This window comes from Ambystoma mexicanum, chromosome 5q (assembly GCF_040938575.1).
Source record: "Ambystoma mexicanum isolate Mex_15411 chromosome 5q, UKY_AmexF1_1, whole genome shotgun sequence".
NCBI classification, from domain to species: domain Eukaryota; kingdom Metazoa; phylum Chordata; class Amphibia; order Caudata; family Ambystomatidae; genus Ambystoma; species Ambystoma mexicanum.
The window spans coordinates 1,093,097,369-1,093,124,897 of NC_090933.1; the positions used below are offsets into that span (position 1 = coordinate 1,093,097,369).

Consider the following 27,529-nt stretch of genomic DNA (forward strand, 5'->3'; position numbering starts at 1 on the left):
CATTGCTTTTAAGTTGGCCAAGAGCTCCAAGAAGATCCTCCGGACTCCCAGGAAGCAGGACTGACCAAGCCTGAACACCTCAACAGAGTGCTGGACCCCAGATGCAAGAAAAGCCCATCTCGACAGCCAAGAGTCTGCAGTGTTGCTATTTGCTTGGACGCGTGGAGCTGAAACCGTGGAGTGCTGCTGAATAGAAAATTGTCCTTTTCTGTCGCCGATTGCCCCGTTGCAGTGCAGAAGTCCTCCAGACGTCCTCCCTCTTGTCCCCACGACTGAGGCCCAGGAACACAGGATCTGCAGAGCTGCACAGGAACAGAAGCCAGCCAAAGCCCTTTTCTTCTAACCCAAGGTACTGTACAGTCTAAGAGAACTTACCTCTTGTTGTAACCTTACTTGTTCTCCGCTGAGACTTGTCTGGGTCGCTCTGTAGAGTTGCTAACAGCTTCTTTACCTCACAAGCCTAATCAGCTTGTGGCCCCGCTTTGAATTCTTCTTTTCTACAGAGAATTCTAATACATTGTGCAAGACCTTTACATACCTAGCAGAAGTGCTTCAGCTCACCTATGCTTTTGCCCAATTGACTTTGGCCTAGCCTGCTCCCTGAATGACTCTTCTTCCCTCGGTCATTGTGTTTGGTCTTTCTTGCAGGAAGGGGTTAACTAACTTTGCAGTAGGGGTTATCAAAAGTACTTACCTGCTTAAGAATATTTATGAGATCTCTTGTTCTGTTCTAATATCCTTTTTCCTTTGACATACTCCCAAGTCTGATTCTAAATGCAAACAGTGGTAGATTAATGTCCACAGTGTCCTAGTTACTAAAGTCACCTGAGGGCATAGGAAGTGTCTGTGTGCCATCCCAAAAGGGTACTTGCTGATTTAGAAAGATTAAGAGTGTATTTTGGAGTATATTTGTGTGTTACTATTATATTGCCCCTTCTGAAGAAGGCTTACTCTAACTGACTGTTAAATAAATTCAATATTTTTTTAATCAAGAAACCTTGTGTCTAAGAGTTTATTTGAATACTTGTCACTGAGAATCTCTGTGTAACTCCCCTACAGCTCATATTGACCCCTCTTGAGATAAGCCTGGCTGTTCAACACACTACCAACCTGTGTAGTACAGACTTATACCAAAGGTTGGGTTCCTATTGCCAGGAGGTCAGGGTTGTTGTAGCGAACCCAAAGGGTACTGCATACAATGTTGCCCAACACTGAACAATGGAAAAGTAGCACTCGCGTATATTAGGAATGTCCTTTTATTCCTGTGAAAAGAAAAACGCTGCTTTACCATTGTTAAACCTTTAAGAGACTAAATATCTGAAGTAGTGGTTGTGTGTCACTAATTAAGAAGAGCAAAGGCTGTGAAGGCCATTACTGAAAACCTAACCTTGATAAGGAACAAGTTACTTACCTGTAACTGTTGTTCTCCAGCATGGGTCTGGCATGGATTCACATGCTCATGAATATTCCCCATCAGGCTGGGAATCCTCGGTAAAGAAAAATCAGTATCAGTTTCGTTTCTGATCTGTCTTTCGTAGTAGTAACAATCACTGATCTCTGCGTCATACTGACCACAGCCAATGACTGCCATCTCCCTGGCAGCCATATTCAGATTTGGTAGCACTTGAAGTGGCAGTATGACCAAGTGAAGAGCCGCAGAGGGGTAGGCGGGAGGGTTCGCATGTGAATCCATGCCAGACCCATGCTGGAGAACAACAGTTACAGGTAAGTAACTTGTTCCTTCTCCAGCATGGGGTCTGGCATGGATTCACATGCTCATGAATAAAAGAATACATAGCAGTACACACATGCACAACCACGGGAGGTGGCAAAGGCTCAACATTAAGCATTACATCCAAAACTCAACATTAAGCAATTCTTACCTCCTCACCAGGCTCACCTTAGGCGAACAGGTTGCGCAGCACTGATTGGCCGACCCTGGACTCCTCCATGGAATCCCGATCGATGCAGTAGAATTTCGTGAAGGTGTGCGTCGACCTCCATGTAGCAGCCCTGCAGATGTCCAGCAAGGGCACACCAGATAGGAACGCTGTGGTAGCTGCGATCGCTCTGGTGGAATGGGCTCTCGGACGGCCAGGCAGCGGTCGGTTTGCCAACCGATGACAGTACATGATACAGCCGGAGAGCCATCTGGAAATGGAAGCCTTCGAGAGAGCCTTCTCCCTATTGACAGGTCCAAAGTTCACAAAAAGTTGTGATGTCTTCTGAAAACTCTTCGTGCGGTCAACGTAGAACTTCAGCGCTCTAGCCACATCCAGCGAGTGCAAAGTCCTTTCAGCCGGCGACGAAGGCGACAGGAAGAAAACAGGCAACACCAAGGGTTCGTTGAGGTGGAAGTCCGACGGCACCTTGGGCATGAAGGAGGGGTGCGTCCTGAGCACTACCCTCGTGTCGTGAAAATTCAAGTACGGGGGCTTGCAGGAAAGGGCCTGGATCCCTCCCACTCGTCGTGCGGAGGTGATGGCCACAAGAAACGCTGTTTCCCACGACAAGAACTTCAACGGAGCTGAGTGCAGAGGCTCGAATGGAGGTCCCATGAGCTTGGTCAGCACCACGTTGAGCTCCCACGCCGGGGCCGGGGCCTTCACCGGCGGGAACGATCTGAACAGTCCCTTCATGAATTCTTTCACCAGACGATGAGACCACAAAGACGTCCGTCCCGTGGTTCTGGTGTATCGGGAGATCGCAGCAAGATGAATCTTGATGGAAGCGTGCGCCAGTCCAGCCTTGGCCAGCGTCAGCAGGTACGGCAGTACTTGAGGAGCCGTAATCCGTAGAGGGTAATCTTCTGTGCGTGGCACCAGACAGAGAACCTCTTCCATTTGTGTCCGTAGCATTTAAGAGTTGAGGACGCCCTGGCCTTTGCAAGAACCTCTCTGCAGTCGGCCGGTATGTCGTAACCTCCAAACTCTAACGCTGCAGGAGCCAGGCCTGCAAGTTTAGCGACTTCGGGTCGTGATGGAGGATGGCGCCCCCTTCCCTGGAGAGAAAATCCGCGTCCACTGGCAGCTTGATTGACGGGGACGCTGACAAGTCCAGAAGGTCCGGGAACCATATCTGCCTCGGCCACGCAGGTGCAACGAGGATCATCCTGCACCGTGACCTCTTGAGCTGGTTGATGAGCCGGATCAGCAGCGGCAATGGAGGGAACGCATAAAGGAACAGGCCCTCCCAGGGGAAAGAGAAAGCATCGCCCATGCTCCTCGGCTGGGGAAACCTGCTGGCGAACCTCCGGCATTTGGAGTTCGTCGCCGTCGCGAACAGATCGATCTGGGGTGTGCCCCACCGTCGGAAGAGGCGGTCCACTAGATCCTGTCGTAGTTCCCACTCGTGGGACGAGCGCAGAGATGGTGTTTTTTATCCCTGCCAGATGAAACGGCACCAGAAACATCCCTTGGGCGACTGCCCAATGCCACAGATCCTGAGCCTCCTTGGACAGGGCTGGGGATCTGGTACCGCCCTGCTTCCTGATGTAGAACATGGTGGTGGTGTTGTCGGTGAAGATCCTCACCACCTTGCCCTGAGGGACGGAAGAAAGGACCTGAGGGCCCAAAACACTGCACGGAGTTCCAGGACGTTGATATGGAGGGACTTCGTCGGCAGCCAAAGGCCTCTCGCGTGCAGATTTTCGGTGTGCGCTCCCCACCCTTCCATGGAGGCATCCGTGGTCACTGTCAGTTGGTGGCTCGGGGTCTGGAAGTCCATGCCCGCCGTCAGATGCGCGCGGGTGCCCCACCACCGGATCGCTCGTCGGAAGCTCTCGTCGGAAGCTCTCGTCGAGTGTGATCCTGTCCTCGAAGCTGCCCGTCGTCTGGATCCAGCGAGCGTCCAGGAACTCCTGTAACGGGCGCATCCGAAGCCTGCACAGGCGGATGAGATAAATGCAAGAAGACATCATTCCGAGGAGGGATTTGATGGACCTCACCCTGGCCGCGTCGGCAACCAGCATCCGCTTCACCTTGCCCAAGATGGCCCTCGTCCTTTCCTCCGACGGAGAGGCCAGAAGCGCCACTGTGTCGAGTTTCGCTCCCAGAAACAGCGCGTCTTGCGCGGGCACCAGGTGGGACTTGGCGTAGTTTATGGAGAATCCCAGGTCCGTGAGTAGTTGGACGGTCCTCGCCGTGTGCTCCGCGGCGAGCTCCTTTGTCTTTGCTCGGATGAGCCAGTCGTCCAGGTAGGGGTAGACGTGGATCCCCTCCAGGCGCAGCCGCGCCGCCACCGGTGCGAGGCACTTGGTGAACACCCTGGGTGCCGACCTCAATCCGAAGGGAAGGGCTCTGAACTGGTAGTGATGCCCTTGGACCACGAATCTGAGAAACTTTGTGTCCCTTTAGGATGGGGATATGGAAGTAGGCATCCTCCAAATCCAACAACGACAGGAAATCGCCCTCCTCCAGTTGACCCAGGACGTGCTGGAGGGTGACCATCTGCAACTTCTGTGCCTTGATGAATTTGTTAAGTCGTCGTAGGTCCAGGATGGGACGCCATCCTCCAGTCTTCTTCTTCATGAGGAAGTATCTCGAGTAAACTCCGGAGCCCCGAAGCCTCTTTGGGACGAGCTCGATGGCGCCCTTCTTGAGCATCGCCTTTACCTCCAAGAGAAGTTGAGGGACGTGATGTTCCTTCCTTGCCACGGGGGGGATGCGCGGGCACTTCTTTAGAAACTCGAGCGTGTGACCCTGGGCCAGGGCATCCAGCACCCAACGGTTTGCCGCCTTGTCCTCCTTGGCGACGACGGCGGGGTCCGCCCGACTTGCTTTGTCCCCTGTAGGCTTCCTGTGACGACGAACGGGCCGCTTGACGATCGGTGGAAAATCCGCCGCCGGAAACTTTGGAGGTACCCTGCTTGCCTCCGCCGCTCCGAAAGGGCGGCCGTCGTTGCTGGAGAACACCAAGAGCCCGGGCCGTCTCTGTGTCCGTCTTGATGGCTTGTAGGGAATCGTCCACTGTTTTCCCAAACAGGTTGCTCCCGTCGAACGGCATGTCCAAGACTCTGGTCTGCACGTCCTGACGGAAGTCAGTTGCCTTGAGCCATCCACGCCGTCTAAGGCACACGCCGTTGCCCAACTGGCGAAATCCAGTGTCAGCGATGTCCGTCGCTATCGTAATGGCGTGGTCCGACGCTACTTCTCCTTCCTGCAAGATCTCTAGGGCCTCCGCCCTCTTGTCGTCTGGTAGGAAATCCAGCAGGGGAGCGATTTTGTACCACAACTCCCTGTCGTAGCGGGCTACGATAGCCAAGGCGTTAGCAGCCTTAATTGTCGTTGCTGCCGATGAGATGACTCTGCGTCCCATCGTTTCCAACTTCTTTCCCTCGCCGTCCGGCGGGGAGGTTGACGTAGAGGCCGAGGCCCCCCCCGCTTTCTTCCTGGCCGACGCGGAGACGACCGAGTCCGGGGTTGGCTGTGCCTGAAGGCACAAGGGGGCCGCGTCCGGGACCCGGTACTTCTTCTCGTACCGATCCCTTCTCGCAGGCGTTGTGGATGGGTTCTTGAGGAGGGCGGGACCCTCATCCCAGATATCGTCCAGTAGAGGTACAGCGAGGACCGTCTTCCTCTTGGTCTCGCGCCGTTGATAAAGGAAACCTTCCTCCTTCTTCTCTTCCGGGCAGAGCTGGAAAAGCTTGGATGCCCTGGCCATCATGGCATGAAACGATCCAATCTCGTCGGGCGGGGAAGCCCGGGAGGAGGTGACGACGGGAGATCCTCATCGTAAACCTCGTCTGTGCCCGTCGCTGCCGTGTCAGTCCCCATATCATACCCACGGGTCGTGGACGGGGAGGAGGGCTGAGCAGGGCGCGATGGTTGAAAAGGAGGTGGAGGATGAATCCTTCTTCTCTTAGGAGGAGGGCTCCCAGAAGGGCCTGGCTGCGGGTCCCCCGTCGGGAGAGGTTCTTCCGTTGGTGGTAACGGCAATCTCGTCCTTATCTCCGAGCATAAGGACTGTATCGCCAACAAAATGGCAGCCGAGTTGTCTTGCAGCACTGGTTGAGGGGAGTCCGACTCCTACGTCAGGGTCCCTCCCGACGGGCTGGTCTTCTTCCACGCTAACGCTGTGGCTTAAGACTTCGATCAGCTCCTCCTCAGAGGTTGAGTCCGAATCCACGACGACCTCCTGCCCCCCCCTTTTTCTTCTCCGTCAGAGGTTTCACGGGGGTCCTGTCGATGGGCATGAAAGAGGACTCCCTCCGCGGTGGCAGGGAGACTCTGGGCCCTGAGGTCGCCACCACTGGTGTAGCCTCCACAGGCTGAGCCAGGGCCGCCGCGACTGTCTCGATAGAGGCCTTGGCCGGATGGATTAAGGCTTTCACCACCTTAGGTGCGCTCACCGCCTTCTCCTTGGGGGGAGGGTCACCGCCTCGCTCTCTCTCCGATGGTGCCTTCGAGCTCGACCGGGGTCTCTCCAGGAGCTTCGCCGGGTGCTCGGCCTTCCTCTTACCCAAGCCAGAGCGTTGGCTCGTGGTTGATGGCGCCGGGGAGGATGCGCCCTGCCTGGCGCCCATAGAGCCCGACCGTTCGGCGCTCCCGGTGCCAGCAGACTCGCGGTGCTTGGCTTTCTGTTGGACCCCCGTCGCCGGGGCGCCCTCAAAGGTCTTAGAAGACCGCTCGGACTTCTTCTTCTTCTCGCCTGACGGGCTCTTCCCTTCCAGCCAGTTGGCGAGACGCAGATGGCGGTCCTTCATGGTCCGCTCCGACATATTGCCGCAAAGTGCACAGTCCTTCTCCACGTGCGTCTTGTCCTCATGCAGGCAGTAGAGGCAAAGGGAGTGTTCGTCCTCCTTTAAGACATTCTGAAGCTGGCATCCAGGGCAGACCGGCCGTTGAGCTTCCCTTCTCCTGGGCCATGATCGAGATGGGCCTGAGAAACTTCTGGAGTCCTCCAAAAGCGTGGCTCGATGAAATCTTCACCCTTGAGGGGCGTAGAAGAATCCGACACGGGTCCCCGTTGATCGGATAAAGAAACGGTGGAGCTTGAGGCTCTTTTGACCGAAAAAGAGAACGTTTTCCTAAGAAAAAAGAGCGAAAAAAGCACTAAAGCTCGAGAGCAATAGCACGAGGATCCCAACACTTGAACGTGCGTTAAAAATCTGAAGATGGCTGCCAGAGGCGGGGCTTAGGGAGATGGCAGTCATTGGCTGTGGTCAGTATGACGCAGAGATCAGTGATTGGTTACTACTGCGAAAGACAGATCAGAAACAAAACTGATACTGATTTTTCTTTACCGAGGATTCCCAGCCTGACGACGGGGAATATTCATGAGCATGTGAATCCATGCCAGACCCCATGCTGGAGAAAAACAATTATTGAAACTTTTAACCTGTGAAAACTATATTAAGAAGTGGTCGTGTGTGCCTAATTGTGATTCCTAAAGGAAGGTGGCACTCCATTCTTCACTTTAACGCGGCATACCTTTCAGACAAAGTTAAATCGTTTAACTATTGAAAGAGAAGAGCAAGCATTGCCCAAGCCAAGTCTCCCCATATTAAGAGTGAAACTAGCCTTTCTCAGAGTTAGAAAGCATACTGTTACTGTGAATCTAATAACAGTTCCATTGGCCTAGGATACAAGTGTGCAAACATTACCTGAAGCTAAGAGTGGCACCAAGGCTTCTGGGTCATCCCTTGGGCTGATAACTGACAGAAAGGTGAAGCTAAAGTTGGAGAAAGGAAACTGGCTGCTTGTAAAGACTATTTTGAAGTTGGCACAACCTGTATTGCTATAGACTGTGGAAGACAGAGAGAAGGGAGTCTTAAAGGCAAACACAGGTTGCTATTGTGGCAGAGAGACACGAAAGGCAAAGAGGCTGTCCCTTTTGAAGACCTTTGCCTAATTGAAGGTGTTTAAGTACTTTGAAGCCTATCTAAAATTACAAATCACTGGAGTTGTGGTACTAATATAAAATAATGAAGCTGTGGTGGTATATCTTGTTGTCAGTAAATGCAAAATTGTAGTAGTCTAAACGAAGTGGAGTACTGTGAGACAAATGTGACTGTTCTCATGGTGAATCAAATAGAAGTGAAGTTGTTGAAGTGGAAGCATCAGCACTGTGATGTCATCCTAACAAACATACAATTGTGAAGAAGTTTAAACTGTAACTAAGGAAATACTGTAACTCAAGAACTATGTCTCACTGACAATTGTAGATATTTCATTTATTTTTAAAAAAAAATCATTATTTTATTTAACTGTGACAAGTCTTCTTGAAAAGGTGACAAAGCATCGCGGCTGGAATTACCATTGGTGCTATTTGGTGGAAGTTGAAAGTGAATATTTCACCAAGGAGAAAAGATTTGCTATCATTGGAATCTGGTTAACAAACTTTGACTTTGAAACATCAATAACTGATTTGATACATGTCTTTGTTTGGTTGAAAATTAATGGAATTGACCTTGAATCCAGAGAAAGGGAATTTAAGCAGGACATTAGGTTATTAAGAAACTGAAAGTTGTTTATGTGTTATCTTGCATTGCCATATATATTCTTTGTGTATTTGTTGTTTAGTTTGAGGGCCAAATATCCTGTGTTCGAGTGTATTCCCTTAGCTTTGGTTAGGCAGGGAAATCCTCAGCACAGTAGGGATAGTGAGGCATTTTACCATATTCTTTTGAGAACAAAATGGCATGTTTTGATAAATCATCAAACAGTTGTCAATCTTGCGTTAATGACCCATCACACTTACCAAATAAATAAAACTTTTTTTATTGGCTATTTTATTTTTGCTGTTCTCAAAATACATTTTCAAAATAATCTTTCCAGTTGTGCAGTACCAGTGTATCTGAACCTGATGCAATAGTAACTTACTTGCAGCTGTGAAATATGAACATTTGTTAAATTTGAGGCCTTTTTTATTTGTAATCAATTGGTATACTAAGTAAGATGTTTGGCCCACCGACTGAAGACGATTTGTGTTTGTTGTTTTGTTATCATGTTGGTAAAGGCATGTGAATTTTTTGAAAAATGAGCAAATCATACTGACGGTACAGAAATATTTGGTATATGTATGATTATTACTATATAAATGGCAATAAAAATTATGTTAAAATAAAAGTAATCAACTGGTATCCAGTGAGGGGAGGAGGGAGCTTGGTATGGGGTATGAGGATGGAAGGTTACAATGAAGCAACTACACACATGGAGGAGTGAAAGATAAAGACAGACCTCTAAGAACCACAAACCGCCAACACTCCTGTGGCATGCAACACAAGATCTCTCGAGTGCACCTCTTGCCTTGTTTAATGGATTATGGTTGCCGGCAGCCTCCAAATAAGCTGTGATTTCATAGAGGAGGGAGTTGTCTTCTTTCGGGTACGGCTGTTTGGGATCCTGATAATGGGCTTCAATGTCTGCTAAAATCGCTCTATAGAGGGCAAACAAAAACATCACTTTACAAAAGGCAGCGCAATACATTACAGCATGACGACACACAATCTACTGCCTGATCATAACACAGTTCAGCATAATTAATGTAAATTGAATGCACTCCACTCTTCAGAGCGTGTGGGTTCTGAAAATTCTTGCACACAGCTGAGTAAAGCTTAAGTTCAGTTCTGTTAGAGCACCGGAATGCTGCTCCTGATCCCCAGTGCCTTCAAACATCCTCTGCTCTAGTATTTTATCTGCTTGCTAAGGGCTTTGCAGAATATGCAGACGTCTCAAATGTACCATGGAAATAAAAGGTTTTGGACATCCAACTCAACCTACTAAAACCCTTCACTTGTTAATCATTTGCTACTACAATAGTGGGAGATTTTTCAATTATTTGCTAGATTGTGCTAAATTCTTTTACATGGCCATCCCTCAATCTGCCAATGAGCAGATGCAAAAAGTGCAGAACACAGCTTTGCATCTATTCTACAATTTAAGGATGAGGACAATGTGCCAGATATCATGACTCCTCTTGTGGCAATTTCTTGATAAGGTACTCATTCAAATGGAAAAACTTAGCTGGTAGGCTATTTTTCCAATGGTAAAGCAAACTAATAAAGCTTACCATGTACGATTCCAGAAATCCATGAAACCTTTTCTTTTACAGTAGCATGAACAGTCGCTTTCACTACTAGTGGATGACCAATATGTTAGGGAGAATTGCCATTTCTGTGCCAATTCCCTTTAACCTTAGAGACCCCCAGCTATTTTGCTGCGCTCAGGGCTTTTTAATTTTTACTTCTGAGTAAGTGGGATCTTTTTCTCACTCATTCATGTGGTTTCCTGAATATGATTTTCTATGTTTTTACTGTTTTATGGAGTCTGGTAAACTCCATAGGCATCTGCTTTTGCATGGTGACAAACAAAGCAACATTTGGGCAGTGCCACTGGGAAGTCTCTTGGACTTCCCTTAATGTTTAATGTTAGGGAGAATTCTCAGAAATGTGCTAATTCCCTTCTACCTTAGAGACCCCCCAGCTCTGGACTTTTTTATCCTGGAGAGAGTGAGACCTTTTTCCCCACTCTCTCAGGTATTGTTCTCTGTGATTTGCACACCGTTTCTTTTGGTTTTGGAGTCTGAAACTCCATAGCCATCATCTTGTTACATTGTGACACACAGCACCTTCTGTGCAGTGGCACAGCAAAGTCTTTCAGATTTCCCAAAGGTTTTAAATATGTTCTCTTGTTTAAACTACTGTTTCCAAGAGCAGTGAAGTGAAATTGACTTTACTTATATTTTTAACTGTCTAGACGCAGCACACACTTTCTTACACTACAGTGTTGGAGGGGTTACTTAGTATCCCCTTTGTCTAGTTTCTCATTTAACATTTTTATGTTACCCTTTCTACAATTAATGGCTGGTGGCAGTGGTTTACTTTTTACAACCATTGAGTGTTTCTATCGCGGCTTGTAATTGCAGCTGCAGTAGAGCACCTACGGGTGCCCATCTTGTCAAAATGGCCCTGGTCTTCTTTTTTCGCCATTTCTTGTTGTAAAGATCCTTCTTGAGATTTACTCTGCGCGCCAAACCAGGTTTGGTCCCTTTGTTCGTTTGGTCTTTGGCGGGATTCACCAGTGAAGCCCGCCTCTGGCGCCAGCGTGTCTGGCAGGGCAGGAAGGTGCCTGAAACCTGTGCTTCGTCTCCTTGGTTACAGGAATGCACCCAAAGGTGATTGGACAGCTAGGCTTGGCGAATAGCCACCCTGCTCTGTGATTGACAACTAGGCTGCGAATGAATGGGAGAAACCTGCATAAAAGGGGAGGTCTTTTAGACAGAAGGCAGAGTCGACCACTGGACGAATGAATCCGAAGAACTTGGAAGAGACGCTTGCTGCAACTCCTGGTCCGTTGGTTTGCCCGGTGAAGCCTTGCTGCATTGCTGAAGCTCCGAATTCGCCTCGACTAGAGAAACCCTGCAAAGGACTACTTCTCCCCTTGGGTTGGTGGGACCAATCGACCCCAAGACAAACTCATCTGGAAATCCTCTTGAATCTGGCTGTACTTCCATTGCTGCTGCAGGAACCGAGTGTCAGGGAAAGGAACACCAGAATTGAGTGTATCGTTTTAAAGTCAGGCCTACGCTCCAGGAAGATTCTCCAGACTCCCTCGAAGCAGGACTAACCAAGCCTGAGCCACCTCAACAGGTATCCGACCGAGAACGGCAGTGGTGCTATTTGCGAGAACATGAAACCGCGAAGTGCTGCTGATCTGAAGTTTGTCCATTGCTGACGCCGACCTCTGAATCGTAGTGCAGGAATCCCCAGACATCCTCCCCCTTGTCCCCACGACTGAGGCCCAGGAACAACAGGATCTGCAGGACCTACAACAGGAACAGAAGCCAGCTGGAAGCATTTCCTCAGACCTAAGGTACTGTAAACTAAGGGGTACTTAACTCTTGCTGTGTAACTTGCTTGCTCTCAGTTGAGACCTGCAGCTGTTAACTTTTGCAGAGTTGCTTGCAGCTTTGCCCATCACAAGTCTCCCAGTTTGTGGCTCAACAGTGATTTCATTTTCAACAAAAGCTCTCTATAACATTGTGCATGACTGTGTACCTACCTTTCAGAAGAACTTCAGCTCCCCTAGACTTTGCTCAAGTAACATTGGCTGTCCTGGCTCACTGAAGACTCTACTAACCTCTGACTTTGTGTTTTGATCTGTACCTCCAAAAAGTCACATTCTTTACTTGTGCAGCTGGGAAAGGGTTAATCTACATTGCATTGGGGGTTAAATTGTACTTCCCCGTTTGAGAAACGTGTTAACCATTGTTTCTTCCCTCTAACCTTTTCCCTTTGACACCAAACGCAGTATTGTTCTAAATGTACCAGTGATATATCAATGTCCACAGTTTAACAATTGAAGTTACCTTAGGGTATAGGATGTGTCTGAAGTGTCTGTCTCTGAGTGAAACCAGTTCCAATTGGCCAGCTGGCTGCCCTGGAGGACAGCCACCCCGCTGTGTGATTGACAACCTAGGGCTGTGAATGAATGGAAACTTGCATAAAAAGCGAGGATTATGGGACTGAGAGCAGAGACATACACTGAAGGACAATATCCGAAGCAGAAGACGAGAGAAGATGCCAGCAGCAGCATACTGGAGCACGAAGTGCCCTGTGAAACCCTGCAGCTGTGCTGACCTAGTTTTCGAATAGACAGGGAAGACCCGTATGGGATGAATTCCTCCCTTAGACTGGTGGGACCAACCAATCTCAAAACATACTCTATTTTGGCACAAACCCCGACTTGCTGCGACTTTCCAAGGCTGCAGAATCCCAATACCAGGGGTATCTCGACCACCTGCGAGTGCATGGTCTTCGAAATGCGAATCCAGCAAATCTTTGTGGGCATCCAGAGGACCCTAAAGAAGTAGGAAATCCGCATCCAGAGTCCCCTCACCAGAGTTCAGGAGTGAGGGATCAAGGAACTTCTAACCAGAGCTGTTAGTTCTTCATTGGTGCTGAGAAAAAGGTGCTAAAACCACAAAGCAGCTGAATCGACAGAAATCCATTGCTGCCGAGTACCTCTTTCTCGAGTGATGCCGCAGGAGCCCACCAGACGTCCTCCCATTCGTAACCATGACAAATGACCAGGAACAAGTGTCTGCTGCATTGCATCCAGAAGGCATCCAGCTGGAACAACTTCAGTTCAAAGGTAGTGTGAGGCTTGGGATATATTATGCTTTTGCCATTTGGGGTGCTTCCTACTTTTGGGAGTACTATTAAACCCTACTCTGAGTGGACCTCAACCCACTTCCACTGGCCTTTCAGCTTGTGCTTCTTGAAGGTGACTCCTCTTGAGTTCCTGTGATTTCTTTTTGAACAGAGACTATTTAAGAACATTTTTAAGAAGAGCATCAGAACTTTGGCTTTGCCCATTGACTTTGGCGGTCCTGGCTCCCTAAAGGCCTCCTTCTGAACCTATTGGCTTTGGCAGCGCTTGTTCCCTTACATGTTTTAAATGTTGAACACTAATGCTGGGATAAAAGACTTCCTGCATCCCTTTGGGAGAATCTAACTGTTTTTATAGAATATCAGTCTGTTCAGATCCAACGCTAACCTTGTCCTCCTTAACTCAATATTAAAAAGGTGATACAAAATAAGTGTTATACTGACCTCAAATGACATCACCTCTGGGTGCTGCAACATGTGTAACATGTGAATGAATTGCTCCCAAGCTTTGTTAACTTTTTTAATTGAATCCTAACTTGGGAATAATGTTACAGCTAATTACTGCCTTTTAAAGAATACTTTAAATATCTGTGTATAAATAAATAATGTATTATATAACTAAGTGTTTACTTGGATACCTGTATTTACTGATTTCATTGTACAGCTCACATTACCACTCTTATGATAAGCCTGGCTGCTCAGTCACACTACCAACTGGTCTAGTACAGGCCTATATTAAACAAGTGGGTTAACTAATACCAAGATATACGTCTTGTGCAGTCCCACACCAGACTGCACTAATGCTTACCTAACAGTACCAAGAGACGATTTAATTCACAATTGCCACTATACAAATTGTCTACCTCACTCACCTTTGTGACTTTACTCCATGCTTGCCAATGTCATTTCGAATCTTTCACCTTTTAGAACAGTTTTTGATCTTAGCATTACATAACCAAGGACACAGGGAGCAATTTTATCAACATAATATCTAAGGCTACCAACCTCGGTCTAGAGCATACCTGTTCATATATAATTCTTGGTAGGAGGTGATGCATGGACTTCCTCTGCATTCATTCTATTCATAACAATCTAATCAGTGAAAATCAGGCTTGCATGGTGTATGGACAACTGCCATGTCCTGTTATTAAAGCCTTGTTATTGAAACATCAGCTAATCAAGCAAAGTAATATGTTTGCAACCCTCATGGCTTTCTTTAGCTCATTTTATAGTGAACTATTGCATAGCTGAGAGTGGGTAATCTGGGGCCTGTGCACATGAAGAGTTCTTGGGACAAGTTCTGGGAGGCATCCTCTTAAAAAAATCAGAGTCTGTAACATAAACAGCACAGCGATGTACGGGCATGTTTTGAAGTAGGCCTTTATATAGGGGGATCTAACCAGGAAGGGCTCTATAGGCGAATTAACGCAAATCTTTATAGTCTCATTAGGTTGTGAGCCCCCAGGAACACTGACAATAATAAACGGCAAGTACATTTATAAATATCAAAACTTACTCATTAAAATTGTCCAGAGCAGCAGCCAGGTGCTTGGAGTCAAATTTACAGGAGTAATTTAATTCATTGGCAATTTGCTGTCTTAAAATCTGCATTTGTCCAACCTACCACAAATAAACAGAGACAAGAGATGTTATATGGTAAAGACAGTCTCGTAGCCAGGGGGGAGTGGGCAGGAGAAAGGGGAGGGGTGTGCGCTGTAGTGGGGGATGGAGGGAGCCCAGGGGTTGAGGAGATGTTCCCCACACACAAAGGAAGATGGGAGACAGAACAAGGGTTGCAGAGGTGTTCCCTGCATTAGAGGGGTGTGGGGGGTGCAGCTAAAATGAAATCTTGCCACTGTTGGACAGCCAGGCCTGGAAAGATGGGTTTCAGCAAACCCAGCATGTTACAAGACACCATGGTAAGCAGTCAACAGGTGCAACTGTGGACATGTGATGGACAATCATAAAATATAAAGCTTTGTTTTCCCATAGGATTGGCTATGGTTTGGCTTCCGATTGTACCAAACGGTCTGATCTTGTAAAACATCAATTGTACCAGGTGTACATTTTACAGCTTACCTTCATTATTGCATCAAGATAGCCAGTCCAAATCCTTTGCGTTTTTGTTATTGCAGCAGCATAGGTTTTGCTTGAATTTGCTAAAACCAAAAATTAATTTTTGGTTAACTAATAACAGTATTATTTACAAATAATAACTCATGTGGTTAAAAAACAGACAAGAAGCACTCACCCACAATTCCTTTAAGCGGAGTAACTGCTCTCTGTAAGACCCTCAATGAGTCCTGGACAGCTTTGTCTCTGAGAATCGTCTTGTGAAACAAACCTAGGAAGTTCTAAATCAAACAACAAAGTTTGATGTCATTGTGAAAAAGCACCTGTACACTTAATTCCATCCCAACCAATTCATACTACACGATTGCAAGAGAATGTTGACATGACCGAGAATGTTGTGTGGCAGACCAGAAGTAAGGCTCGGATCAGAGGATATGGTTCAACACTGAATTTTAAGTGGAAAAGACATTTGAACCTTATGACGTTTTTCAGGCTTTTCTCACAACTGAGATGAGGAAGCATTGGATTTATTTGCGCTGTTTGCACCACCAGTTCCCTATACATTGTGTGTTCTCATTGATTTTGACAAGACTAAGTGTGCAGGAAAGCCAACCTTTGTGCACAAAGAAAGACCTTAAATGAGTCACCCACACTAGATGGGCAGGCACAGAAATTGATGAAATAACACCTGGGTGGCCGCATCTGCGCAGTACTGCCACACCAAGGCATTACACTGCTTACTGGATGTTTTCACATGACATCTTCCTTCACACAAAGGATCACCAAATCAATATGCTATGCCCTCGCTTTATTGCCTGTATTATAAGAATTGGAGTGGAGAGCTTAGATCCCCTACTAAAAGGGTCAGGTAGTTAGCCCTCCCAGCACTGTTGCAACACCCCTATGTGCCCACCAGCTCAGACTCGAACTGGTTGAGGTTTGGGGGTTTGCTTAGAAGCACCCAGCTGAGAAAGATGCTGTTTGGCTGCATACAATTCTTTGCGACAGAAACATGGACACATCCCAAAACAGTATGTAGGGGCATTCAGAATGAGGATGTGTTAGGTAAGATTTTCATAGCAATTATAAATCCTCCTGACCTGTGTCAACCACAGAACTGTTTGCTTTTACTGGTGGATAATTTTTCCTTATCCCTATGAGGGGGAACCTTTTTCTACACTCACAGAATCTTGTACTCTTTATGGGTGTCATTTTTAAGACTCTCCATAGAAACCTATCCTCTGACAACTTTTTGGCAATAAGGGCCTATTGTTGCTGGGTTGCCCTAGGGGGCTCCCCTTCTAACTTTCTCTGGCTAACCTTGTGTGAACTACATTTAACAAGGGTAGAAAGGATGTTTGGATACCTCTAACATTTTATTAGGTGAGACCAGCACCCTATTCTCTCCCCCCCACCTATCTTATATGGAGTGCTGGGGAGATACTGAGTATCTCCTCTAATTTATTTTTCAAAATGTATTTTTATTTAGTGTTTTCATGTCACGTGATCTCAAAATACAACGTCAAAACATTCACAGTTTATTTTCTGCAAGGAATTGTCGTATGTAAACTCATTGATGAAACTGTAACCGAACCCCCACCCTCCTGCCCTTCCTCTCCCCCTCGACCCCTTCAGGACATAACGGATCGAGGAAAAATGTCTTCGGAGTATTTCCGTTCGGTTTCGCGGGACAGTATACAATTTGCTTCACTTGAGATCATTTGTTGGCTTTGAGAAAAGGCACCCATTACAGCTCCCTACTCAGGGAAATGTCATGGATGATGGCTGTGATGTTTTCCATTTCATAGAGTTCTTTGGCTTTGCGAGCTCAGGTTAATTCCGTTGGGAGTGAGGGTTTTTTCCAAATCATGGTGATACAGACCCTGGCCGCTAGTAACTGAAAATGAGTCATGTGCAGAACTCTTCGCCAACGGCCTTCTTGTTCTTCAAGACCAAAAACGACCAATCTTGGGTCACTGTGCCGACTTATCCCTTCAATTGTTTTTATCCAAGTCAACACTTCTTTCCAATATGCTTGAGATTTGGAGCATGACCACCACATGTGCCAGTAATTAGCTGAGGAGCCGCATCCTCTCCAGCATTGCGGACTGGTTTGTTTAACATTTTGGACAGTCTAATGGGGTCATTCTGCCACCTGTGCAATAATTTAATTCCATGCAGTTTATATTGTCCCGAAATGGAAGTTCTTGTAGTGGACCTGCACATTTGTGACCACAGTTGGTCTGACATCAGAGGGCCTAGGTCTTTCTCCCATCTTTCTTTTAGGCTTTCGAGTCCATTTCCTAGCTTCCCTATCAAGGAGCTGTACAGTTGGTAGGTGAGGCCTTTCGTTGAGATGGACTCACTTAATATCATCTCAAAGGAGGTCAGGTCCCTTTGGAGTTTCCTTTTCCATTTTGGCATCATGAGTACACCGTTTAGCTGCAGGAACATAAATGTCCCCAGAGACCCCATTTGTAAGCCAGCTTCCAACTCTTGAATCAGTATACACTTGTTGGGCTTTATGATTTGCCCCACTCTTTCCAGGCCCCGCCTCGTACCATCTCTGATAACGACTCAGATCCGGGATTTCATCTCCGACGGGGGTGCCCAAACACAACTCCTGGGTCAGGGCCTTGTCGTGAGGTCTTTCATTTCTCTTTTACTCCACCATAGTTTCAGGGGCGCGCCCAGTGCGAAGTGGTTGATGACAGAGCCGGGGAATTATTTTTTGGGCGCCCACAGCCACTCTCCTAGCATCACTGGCCTTAACAGGTGGTTTTCAATAGAAACCCAGTGCTTTTGAGGATCCCCTCTCAGGTGTGGTACAGGGTGCAGAATTGAGCCTCCCCGGTAATACGTATGGAGGTCCGGAAGTCCTGTTCCTCCCTCTTTTGGTTGAATTAGAGTGCCGTAGTCAATGCGCTGTTTCTTCCCCTGCCACAGGAATTTCATGAACATGGCTTTCAGGTCCACAAAGTGTATTCGCAGATAGCAATTAGGAGCATGTGATAGTAATCAAGAATTTTGAGCAACACTACCATCTTTATAGCATTCAAGCAGCCTAGCCACGACACCAAGTTTTCCCCTTCTTGCCAGATCTTTCTTTAGTTCACAGAGCAATGAAGGTAGGTTCGCCTCGTAGAGGTCCTCTGCTTTCTTCGCGATTCTGATCCCCAAGTACTTCAGTTTACGGTGCGTGGCAGGTATCCCACCTGTGGTCACGTCACTCCCTCCAGAGTCTGTTGTAACCTTGTACAGGAAGAGTGAGGACTTTTCTGCGTTGACTTTGTCCTGCCCACCTGCCATATTCTTTCACCACCTGGAGCACTATAGGTATTGGTGTATCAGGGTCAGACAGGTAGAGCATAATATCGTCGGCAAACACGGCCAGTTTGTACTCTTATCACCAACCACTATTCCTTTTATACTGGGGTACTTCCTAATCACATTACCAAGAGGTTCAATTGAGAGAGCATATAGGAGTGGCGACAGGGGGCACCCCTGCCTGGTTCCCTGGTCATGTAAAATGCATCCAAGAGTCTCCCATTCACTGCCACTCTGCCCTTCGGGTTCTTGTAGATTGCCTGTATTCCCTATGTAAACCTCTCACCAGGATTTGCAGGACGTAGCGTCTTTTTCTGGCTTGGGAATTACCACTATGAGTGCCCTTGAGAAAGAGGGGGTGTGGGGGGCTTGGCCGGTTTCACGAATGTGCTTGAAGAGCTCGGCGAGCTGAGGGGAATAGGGTCCCGACAAAGTGTTTATAAAAACCCATGGTATATCCACCTTACCCCGGGGCTCCTCCCCGAGGGAGACGTATTGCTGCTGTCACTTCTTCCGGAGTTATATGGGCGTCCAGGGAGGACTGTTCTAGACTGGTTAGGTATGTTAAGCCTGCCCTGTTAACATAGCCACCTGTAAAGATTACTGCAACACAGGAGAGTTTGCTTAACGTAAGTCTTTATTTAAGGCGGGCCCACCAGAGCTCTGATGCCCAACTGTCAACTGCTCAATGCCGTGTTCCAGTTTCACGAGCCCCGCAGAACTTTCAACGTACTTTTGGGGCAGCACCCTTCTTTAACTTGATTTCATGCTCATAGCCTCTCAATCTCCCTAGGTCCTCTGTAAACACATTCGGGAACTCCTTTTCCCACTGGTCTCTCACTTCTGCAATCGTGACCGGGAACTCAGCATTGCCTTGTATTCGTATCCCCAGCTTCTTCTGCTCGCGCCATCCAAACAGCCATAATCCTTCTCTGGTAACAAATATTTCAGCTTCGCAACTCCTTCCCTTAAACTTGATAGTGGCAGGACACTTTCCTAGTACGTCTATCTTGACGTTGCCGTATGCATAGGGTTCAATGTCAGGTTGCTTCAGCTGCTCCATCTTGCCATTTACACAGTTCTCGAATGTCTGTCTAGACATTGTCTATGGGGAACAACTGTCCACTTTCATGGTGACTACTCTGCCATTTACCATAAAGTCGTCAATAGGCCCTTTTTCTCCATTTGACAAGTCTCCAATTTCCAGGACATGTTTAACTAGTTGAAACTCTACCACATTCTCTTCCTGTTCAGGACATCTAGCATTTGTCTCTATATTCTCTATTGAAGAATTTTCCCTGCAAACTCTGGCAAAATGCCCCTTCTTTTTGCACGTAAAACAATTGGCATTTCGGGCAGGACAAAATTGATTTGAATAGACATGTCGATTACTGCCACACTTAAAACACTTTAAATTTCTCCCAGTGTTAAACTTCTTGCCACTTCTGACTGCTGCAACTTCTTTGACTTGTTTGTCTGGCTTCATACTCGCCATATACTTGGACGTTTCTTCCATTCCTCTCGCTACTTATACTGCTTGTTCAAGAGATAATTCCTTTGATAGCAGTTTTTCTTGCACCCAACTGTTGTTTGTGCAGCGTACAAGTTGATCACGAATGAGCGATTCTGCCAAAGGTCCAAATTCATACGAGTGGCTCAGGGTACGTAGTGCGGCAATAAATGTTTCAACTGGTTCTTGAAGCTCTTGGCCCCTTGAAAAAAACTTGTGCCTCTCAAAGGTGACGTTCTTCTTTGTCTCAAAGTGCAGTTGTAATTTCCTGATTCCTACTGAACACTGATCTTCGTCCCCTTGTCCTACCTCTGTAGGTTCTGACAAGCAATCAAAGACACTGCGTCCTTCAGTTCCCAAATTGTGCAATAATACAGCCTCCTTCCTGGCTGGGGCAAACTTATCCCCCCCCCCCTATAGCAATCAAGTAACTTCTTCCATCTGTCCCATCTGATGAGTGGTGTACCAGGTTCTGACAGAAAAGGTGGAGGAGGCGACATGCTGGCAGCCGCCATCATTGCTTGTTGAACAAATATATTTGAACGATTAACTATTAGATTTAATCTGTGATAATTTAGGTTAGTGCTGCAAAGATGCACTCGGTCTAACTTCACTTGGTGTTTCTTTTGTTGTGCTCCCTGTATTAAAAACACTATCCTTCTTGTTATGATTTTCTTCAGATTGAGCCTTCTTTTCCTTAAAATGGATGCAATTCAGGAAGACTAAATGTTCAAGCAAGCAGAATGCAGGGAACTGACAGGCACTTCTCTTACCCACTGTCCGTCGGCGTTGTAACGCCCAGGGGAAGGGCGGAGCGGCTTATGAGTTCACAGGCTTTGAACTGTTTTAGACTGAAAACGGCCCCCTTCTGCACCGCTTCCAAAACACGAAGAAACCGGATGCAGGACCTTCATGCCAGCTGGGGATGCAGCTGGCCACTGCGACGCCTCGGGGAGGGGCAGAGCGGCCTCTGCTTCGTGACACTTCTTGCCGGCTCCCAGGTTGGAACAGAAGGAATCCACGTGCGGCGGGCCCGCCTGGGCACCTCGTCGCCAATGATTACCGCAATACAGGAGAGTTTGCTTGAGGTAAGTCTTTATTTAAGGTGGGCCCACCAGAGCTCTGAAGCCCAACCGTCAACTGCTCAATGCCGTGTTCCAGTTTCACGAGCCCTGCAGAACTTTCAACGTAGCTCGTGAAACGCGAAGCGAATGTAAACAAAACTCAGTTCATTACACCACCCGTCTCACTCTCGGTGTTGCCACCCTCTGCTGTGTATAGATCTGTGTAGTATTTGGCAAACTGGTTAACTATATCCTCTGAGGATTGTGCCCAGCCATCCTCCTCTGTATTAATCCTTCCCACCCATCTCTCTGCCCTTTGGGCTCTCAACCTATTAGCTAACATTCTATCGGCCCTGTCGCCCTTTCCGTAGAATTTCTGTTTTAGCAGGGTTAGTTTCCTCAGGACATCCCCTTTTCCCAATGCTTTAATTTCCTCCCGCTTATGTTTGAGTGTCTCTAGATGCTCCCATCTGTATGAACCCACGGCGTTCAACTTTTCCTCTAGCTTTGAGATTTCTTTTCCTAGCTGTGCCTCCTGTAACCTCCTCTCCCTTTTCCGCATAGCTCCTTGCCTTATTAGGTGCCCCCTCAAACTGTTTTTCTTGCCTCCCACAGCGTAATGATTCCCAGCTCCCCATTATCATTAATCTGGAAGTATTCCTGTATCGCCTTATCTAGTTCTCCGGAGTACAGCTTATCCTTCAACAGGAATTCATTACATCGCCATTTGGGGTCAGGGTGACTGCACCCTTTCACCTACAGCGTCGCTGCGACCATATCATGGTCCGACCAGCCAATGGGACATATATCACTATGCCTAATTCCGGGGGCGGACCCTCCATCAACCAGCAAATAGTCAATTCTGGTGAACATCTCATGGATAGCGGATCTAAATGTGAACCCCTTTCTGGCAGGAATGGCCGCCCTCCAGACATCCACCAGATCCAACTCTATAAGGTTATCCTGGAATTTACTACGTTCCTCTCTCGGAGGACCTATGGCTATTACCTTTATCGTTTGCCTGTCCCTCTGGGGATCCGCCCACCTGTTAAAGTCCCCCCTCCTGCTACTGTGAGGCCTCTAGCAGCTTCTTTTATCGTGGAGAGGGCCTTTTTATCAAATTCCCCTTGCCCTTGGTTTGGTGTATACACCCCTGCCAAGGTGATAGGTGTATTCTCCCATTCGCCCTGAACCACCAGGAGCCTGCCTTTCATTAGCTGTTGCACCTCTGGGTTTTCAGTCTAAATCTTTTATGAAGTATCGGGCCAACCCGCCCCACGCCCCCCCCCTTCTTATTGTCTGCGGTGGTCCAATATATCTGACCCACTCCTTTTCCCTTTAGAGATTTCTCTTCCCCCGCTTTCAGTCTAGCTTCTTGGATAAATAATATGTCAAGGCCGGCTCTGTCAAACTCTCTTGCCACTAGGCATCGCTAGGTGGGAGAGTTTAGCCCCTTGACATTAAGCGAGCCCATCCTCAGATATGCCCTTCCCTGCCTCTGTATTATTCAATGTAGCCATCTTTAAGTTGGATCTCCCCTTTCCCACTTATTCCCCTCACATATCTCCCCCCGAATCCCTTTGTATCACATGATCTCTTGTCCCCTGTCCGTCCCCTATGTCCCTTCCAGCCCCCCGCCGCTGTATGAACCAAAATGGACCCACTAACTGAACCGCAGCCATTGTAGAAGCCTTAGGCCCTTGGGGTTGAGACGCCCTTTTGGCTTTGAGGGCCACTAGGTGTACAACTTGTGCCTCTCGGGGAGATCCCTGTTAAATCAGTTCCTTTCCAAGTAAATTGTGTGCAAAGTGTGTTACCTAGGAGTCGGTTTAGCTTCTCAGGGTGGCTTCGTAGGGGATTCCGGGCTTAGTTTAGTTTTTTTTCCACCGCCAGGGGGGGGGGGGGGGGGGGTTGTTGCGTGGCTCGCTCTTTTGTGTCTCAGATGAGTGAGTCTCCATGGGCCCCTGCTGAGTTCTATCTTTAGCCTGTTCTTCCAGTCGACTCACCACCTGTTTAGCCTGCTCTGGCTTGACCACTATGTAGTCTTCTCCCTTGTATTCGAAGGTGAGGTCGAAGGGATACCCCCACCTGTAGCGCATATGGCTTTCTCTGTCAGCCATGCCATGAGTGGTCTACATGCTCTCCTTCTCCCCAATGTAAAGTTTGAGAGGTCCTGAAATATTTGAATTTTGGAGCCGAGGAACTGAAGGTCCTGCACTTGCTTGGCTTTGAGGAGGATTTCTGCTTTTTCCCTGTAACATAGTAATTTTACTACTATTGAGCGTGGGCCTCCTCTGAATGCTCGTCCCCCCCTGTCGGCGCTCTCAATGTTCACTTTTTTGCCTCATTCTGCCATGAATAGCTGATTTATTATATCTTGGACCATTCTTTCAACTTAGGTCGGGGTTTCTCCTTCTTTCTCTTCCAAGCCCAAGATTCTTAGGTTAGACCTCCTTTCTCTGTTCTCCAGATCATACAATTTGAGCGCTAGTTCCTCCTCTCCGAGTTCTCTGTCATCCTTGCATTTAACTTCATTTCTACTAAGTGAGTGTTTATCAGATTATGTTCCAGGTTCTCCACTTTACTCTTGATGCGCTCCACTTTCCCGCTTATTTCCGCAATAGATGTTTGTATATCGGATCTAAGAGCACAAATTTCCAACATGATTCCTACAATATCCTCTTTTGTGGCGCTGTTACTCATTTTGAAGACTTTTGTTTCTGAGGTCCCCTCTCTGCTGTATTTTTGCAGCCTATCCAGGCTTCCTCTGTCTAGTAGCACTGGCCAGCACTTGTTCCCTTTCGGAAGTCTTGTGCTGTTCTTGTGTATGGGGCCTCCTGATAATTCTGTTTTTCTTTCCAGGGCTGCCGTCTTCCTGTACTGTTTTAACCTGCAAGGAGTCCACCTGAAGGGATTCTTATGGAGCACTCTTAGTGGGTGCTCCAAAGGACCCAACATCTGCGCATTGCACCCTGGGCTTATGGCGCTGGAGGGTAAGCCCTGTGTTGCCACTGGTCTACTCTTGTGGCTGTGCTATTGATGGTGGCTCCTCTGTGGCTCTGCTCCCTTCTGTGGCTGCTTCTTCCTCTATTCGCTTTCAGCCCCTCGGGCTGGGTAGTGGTGTTTGTTGCTTCTTCCTGCTTACTTAATAACCCATACCGCGGTTATCTTGCACCCACCACCACCTCTTCTCACGCTCACTGAGGACTTCACTCCTATAGTTCGCCCCAATTTGGGAGCTGTTTTACGCCCCGGGTTTACGCTTGCTGTTACTGTTCCCCTCTGAATACAGTCATTTAAACCCTTTCAGTAACGTGGGGTGGGTGGGGGGAGCTTCTCTCACCTTCGCACCTTCTGTTGCAGCTTCTCCGTTAGGCACCTGCGCTCTCAGCTCCATCTGGGCGTCCAGCTACCGAATGTCCTGGGTATCTGTGTCGCAGCACCTCCGACGCCAAAGTGGTCTGCCGATGGAATCTGGCTCCCAGCTGGTCTTTGAGCTTTCACTCACGGGCTGCATTCATATTGTCCGGCGGCCCGGGTTGTTCTATCGGCAGTCCCTTCACGGGAGCCCTTGTCGGCATCTGGGGGCGGGCCAGTCACGCTTCTCCAGGCCGTGGGTGTTACACTGCTGAGAAACTGCCCCCCCCCCGCCCCTGGCCTTCTACACTGCACTTCATGTGGTTCTCTCCCACTTTCTCTCTGCCGACTACACTGTCCTTACAGGAGCTGGGCGAGGGGTGCGGTCTCAGCAGGTGCTGCCAGAGTCCTTTCGTCCCCTCGTACACGTCCCCTGTGCCGCACCTCTCCTCTGCAATCGCAGTGGATTTTTCTTTGGGGGTATCGCGCTCTTTGCTTGGTCACCTCGTTCCACCCTCACCTTCTGGCTGCCGTTCGCTTTTCCATCGGAGCTGGGGAGATCCGATCGGCAGGGCTGGCGTGTTGATCGCGCCGCAAGATTTGTCCTGCACTCGTCTCCAGCCTCAGCTGCCGGACTTCACGGCCCACCCCTCTCTTCACTTCTCTTGGGCGGCCTGACTCGGACTCCGCTTCGGGAGGTAGCTCACCCTTCACGAAGGGGCTAATATTCTCCGGATGGTATCTTCTTGGCGGCTCACGGCCGTAATGGCTCTCAGCCAGAGTTTTGGCACCGAGCAGCGACGGGCCTCAGCGTTCTCTGCCTGGTGGGGGAGGGAGGTCGTTCCTCCGCCCGCTTGCAGTTCTCGGATATATCGCCCCTTACTCTGTCTTTCGCTGGGGCACTGGTCGCTTCTACCGGTCTTCACACCAATGTCATTTTTATTCCAATAAAGAGTTGGGAAATGCTCTTTATCATCTCTTTAGTCCCCGTCGAGTTGGGCGCTGAGGCTTAGGCAACCATTGCCGTCCGCACCCCCTAGTGGTCTTCCTTTCTCATTTTAAATGTAACATTTAGTTTACAAGGACAAACTTACCGTTAATGGCAGCTGGCAGTGAACTTGAACCCTAGCGGTCCTTTTAATCAAGGTAACATCATACTATGGATTGGACGGAGAATAACTCACACACTAAGCAATAAGACCGACTCAGGAAGTTGGCAAATAACGGTTTTATTTTGAATTATCTAAAACAGGGAGTACAACAGACGCCACACTGCATAATCCCAAAGCATTTCATAAAAAAGCATCCTTATAGAACAAAAATACGTCATACGTGATGTCACACTACGTGGAAAATTAAAAAAACTTCTGTGGAATTGTGATACGACTAAGGATACTATTTAAGTATACTTTCTAAACAGGGATGGATTGTAATTGGATCTCTATAGTCGGGTGGGCCCCTCATGCCCTCCCTTAGCGCAAGTCACTTTCAACAGTTACAAAATACACTACATATTATTGGCTCTCAAACTAGAAGTCTCTTCGTTATACGACCTTCTACAATTGGTTGGCACGCTTGTGCCCTTCTGGAACATTCGATTCTCTAGCAGCACGTAAGCTGGTACCCCAGGTGCTGGTGGGTGAACATGACCGTGTCGTCCCATCCATCCAATTAGCCTATCATTCTCTCCACTCATGCTGTCTAGCATTCACATTGGGCCTCATTATGAGACCGGCGGTAGCGTGTCGGTAAAAACCGTACGGCTGCCGCCGCAGTAATTTTTTTTCCGGCACCCGGCAATGGGGACTTATCGGGGCATTACGGGTCTGGCGGTCCCGGTAATTGCCCATTGCCGGGCACCGGAAATATTACTCCCCATTCCCATTCAAGTCCCATTGGACTCAATGGGAATGGGGAGGACGGATGCCCCGGCACCATTCATGAATGGTGCATCCTTCAAGGTCTGAGCGGGTGCCTTTCTGCCCGCCAGGTCAGACCTAGTGGGCGAAAAGGCACCCGCTCGCAGAACTCGTAGTTTGCCAGTCCGGAAACAACAGTACCGGCAAGCTTACCGGCACCGTTGTTTCTGGACCGTTGTAATGAGGCCCATTGTCTTTGAACTTGGTCTTGTAGCAGCTTCTCGTCTCTGGGAATATAAGGGAGTGTGAGCACTCGCTTCTTCAGTCTGGTGCACCATGCTCTTCATCTATTTTCATCCTCAGCCCACGTGATCGTATTATAGCATTCCATTATCTTTAATAAAGAAACTTGGCACTCATGGTGTCCTTTCTTTGTAGCTTAGCAAGGGATGCATAAGCTTCTAACGTATACTGTTCTTCGCAGACTGATAACGAGTTATTGGCTGCTTCCAGCCTTTGTCATCAAGCCAGATAGCCTCTTTGTTCTTGTTTCGAATTCAAGTCTATTCTTTGCTGCGACACACGCATAGCTTTCAATCCGTCTTACTTCATGGAGACTCACTTACAAACATTGTACCATCGAATGTCCAGAATTCTATATACATACATGTTGACGGCACTGCCTGCAATCTATATACTACTTATAGCCAGCCTTATGAATATATATTCTACTTGCGTTGCAGCATCTGTACAGTGATAAAACGGCTTGTCTTTTCTGCAGTGTCCTTCATATGTGCAATCTTCATTCCGCACATGAAAATCTTCTCAATTCTTTACTTCGCCATCAGATTCTAAATCATCTATGCATTCCCTTCTCTGGTCATCATTCTTAGTGCGTCACTTTCATCTTTTGTGACATCATCAGCTTCTCCTTTTCACATCTTCATACTTCTTCAGGCGCGTCCCTCAGAAGATCACCAGTCTTTCGGGATACTTCATGAAGGGTCTTCTTAACGGATACCTTGTCTCAAAGACTCTTCGTGGTATAGGTACCATTATTGGGGTTGCACATGTTGCAATTTTCCGGTTTCCAACATATAGGCAAAATAGGGGCGGGACGTCCTGTAGAGGCATTCAGCTGCCTCTACAAACCTTTTTATTAATTCAGTGCACCTTTACTGCAGACTGCTTGCACAGCCCCGGTAAAGGCACTCATGGGTGCTAATTT

The 27,529-nt window shown here is 47.9% G+C and overlaps 1 protein-coding gene across 6 annotated transcripts in view; it reads right to left on the minus strand.

Moving 5' to 3' along the window:
• The window catches only part of WASHC5 (WASH complex subunit 5), a 1,117,936-nt gene that overhangs the window by 165,208 nt on the left and 925,199 nt on the right, over positions 1 to 27,529 (minus strand). For 4 of the 6 annotated variants that reach the window (XM_069621614.1, XM_069621612.1, XM_069621613.1 and 1 more), the window contains 4 exons: positions 15,363 to 15,465; positions 15,191 to 15,270; positions 14,628 to 14,731; positions 9,180 to 9,378 (listed from right to left, as the gene is read on the minus strand). In XM_069621614.1, coding sequence (XP_069477715.1) covers positions 9,180 to 9,378; positions 14,628 to 14,731; positions 15,191 to 15,270; positions 15,363 to 15,465 — 486 coding nt within the window. The remainder of the gene's footprint in view (positions 1 to 9,179; positions 9,379 to 14,627; positions 14,732 to 15,190; positions 15,271 to 15,362; positions 15,466 to 27,529) is intronic. The other 2 variants (XM_069621617.1, XM_069621616.1) reach the window with 1 other exon arrangement.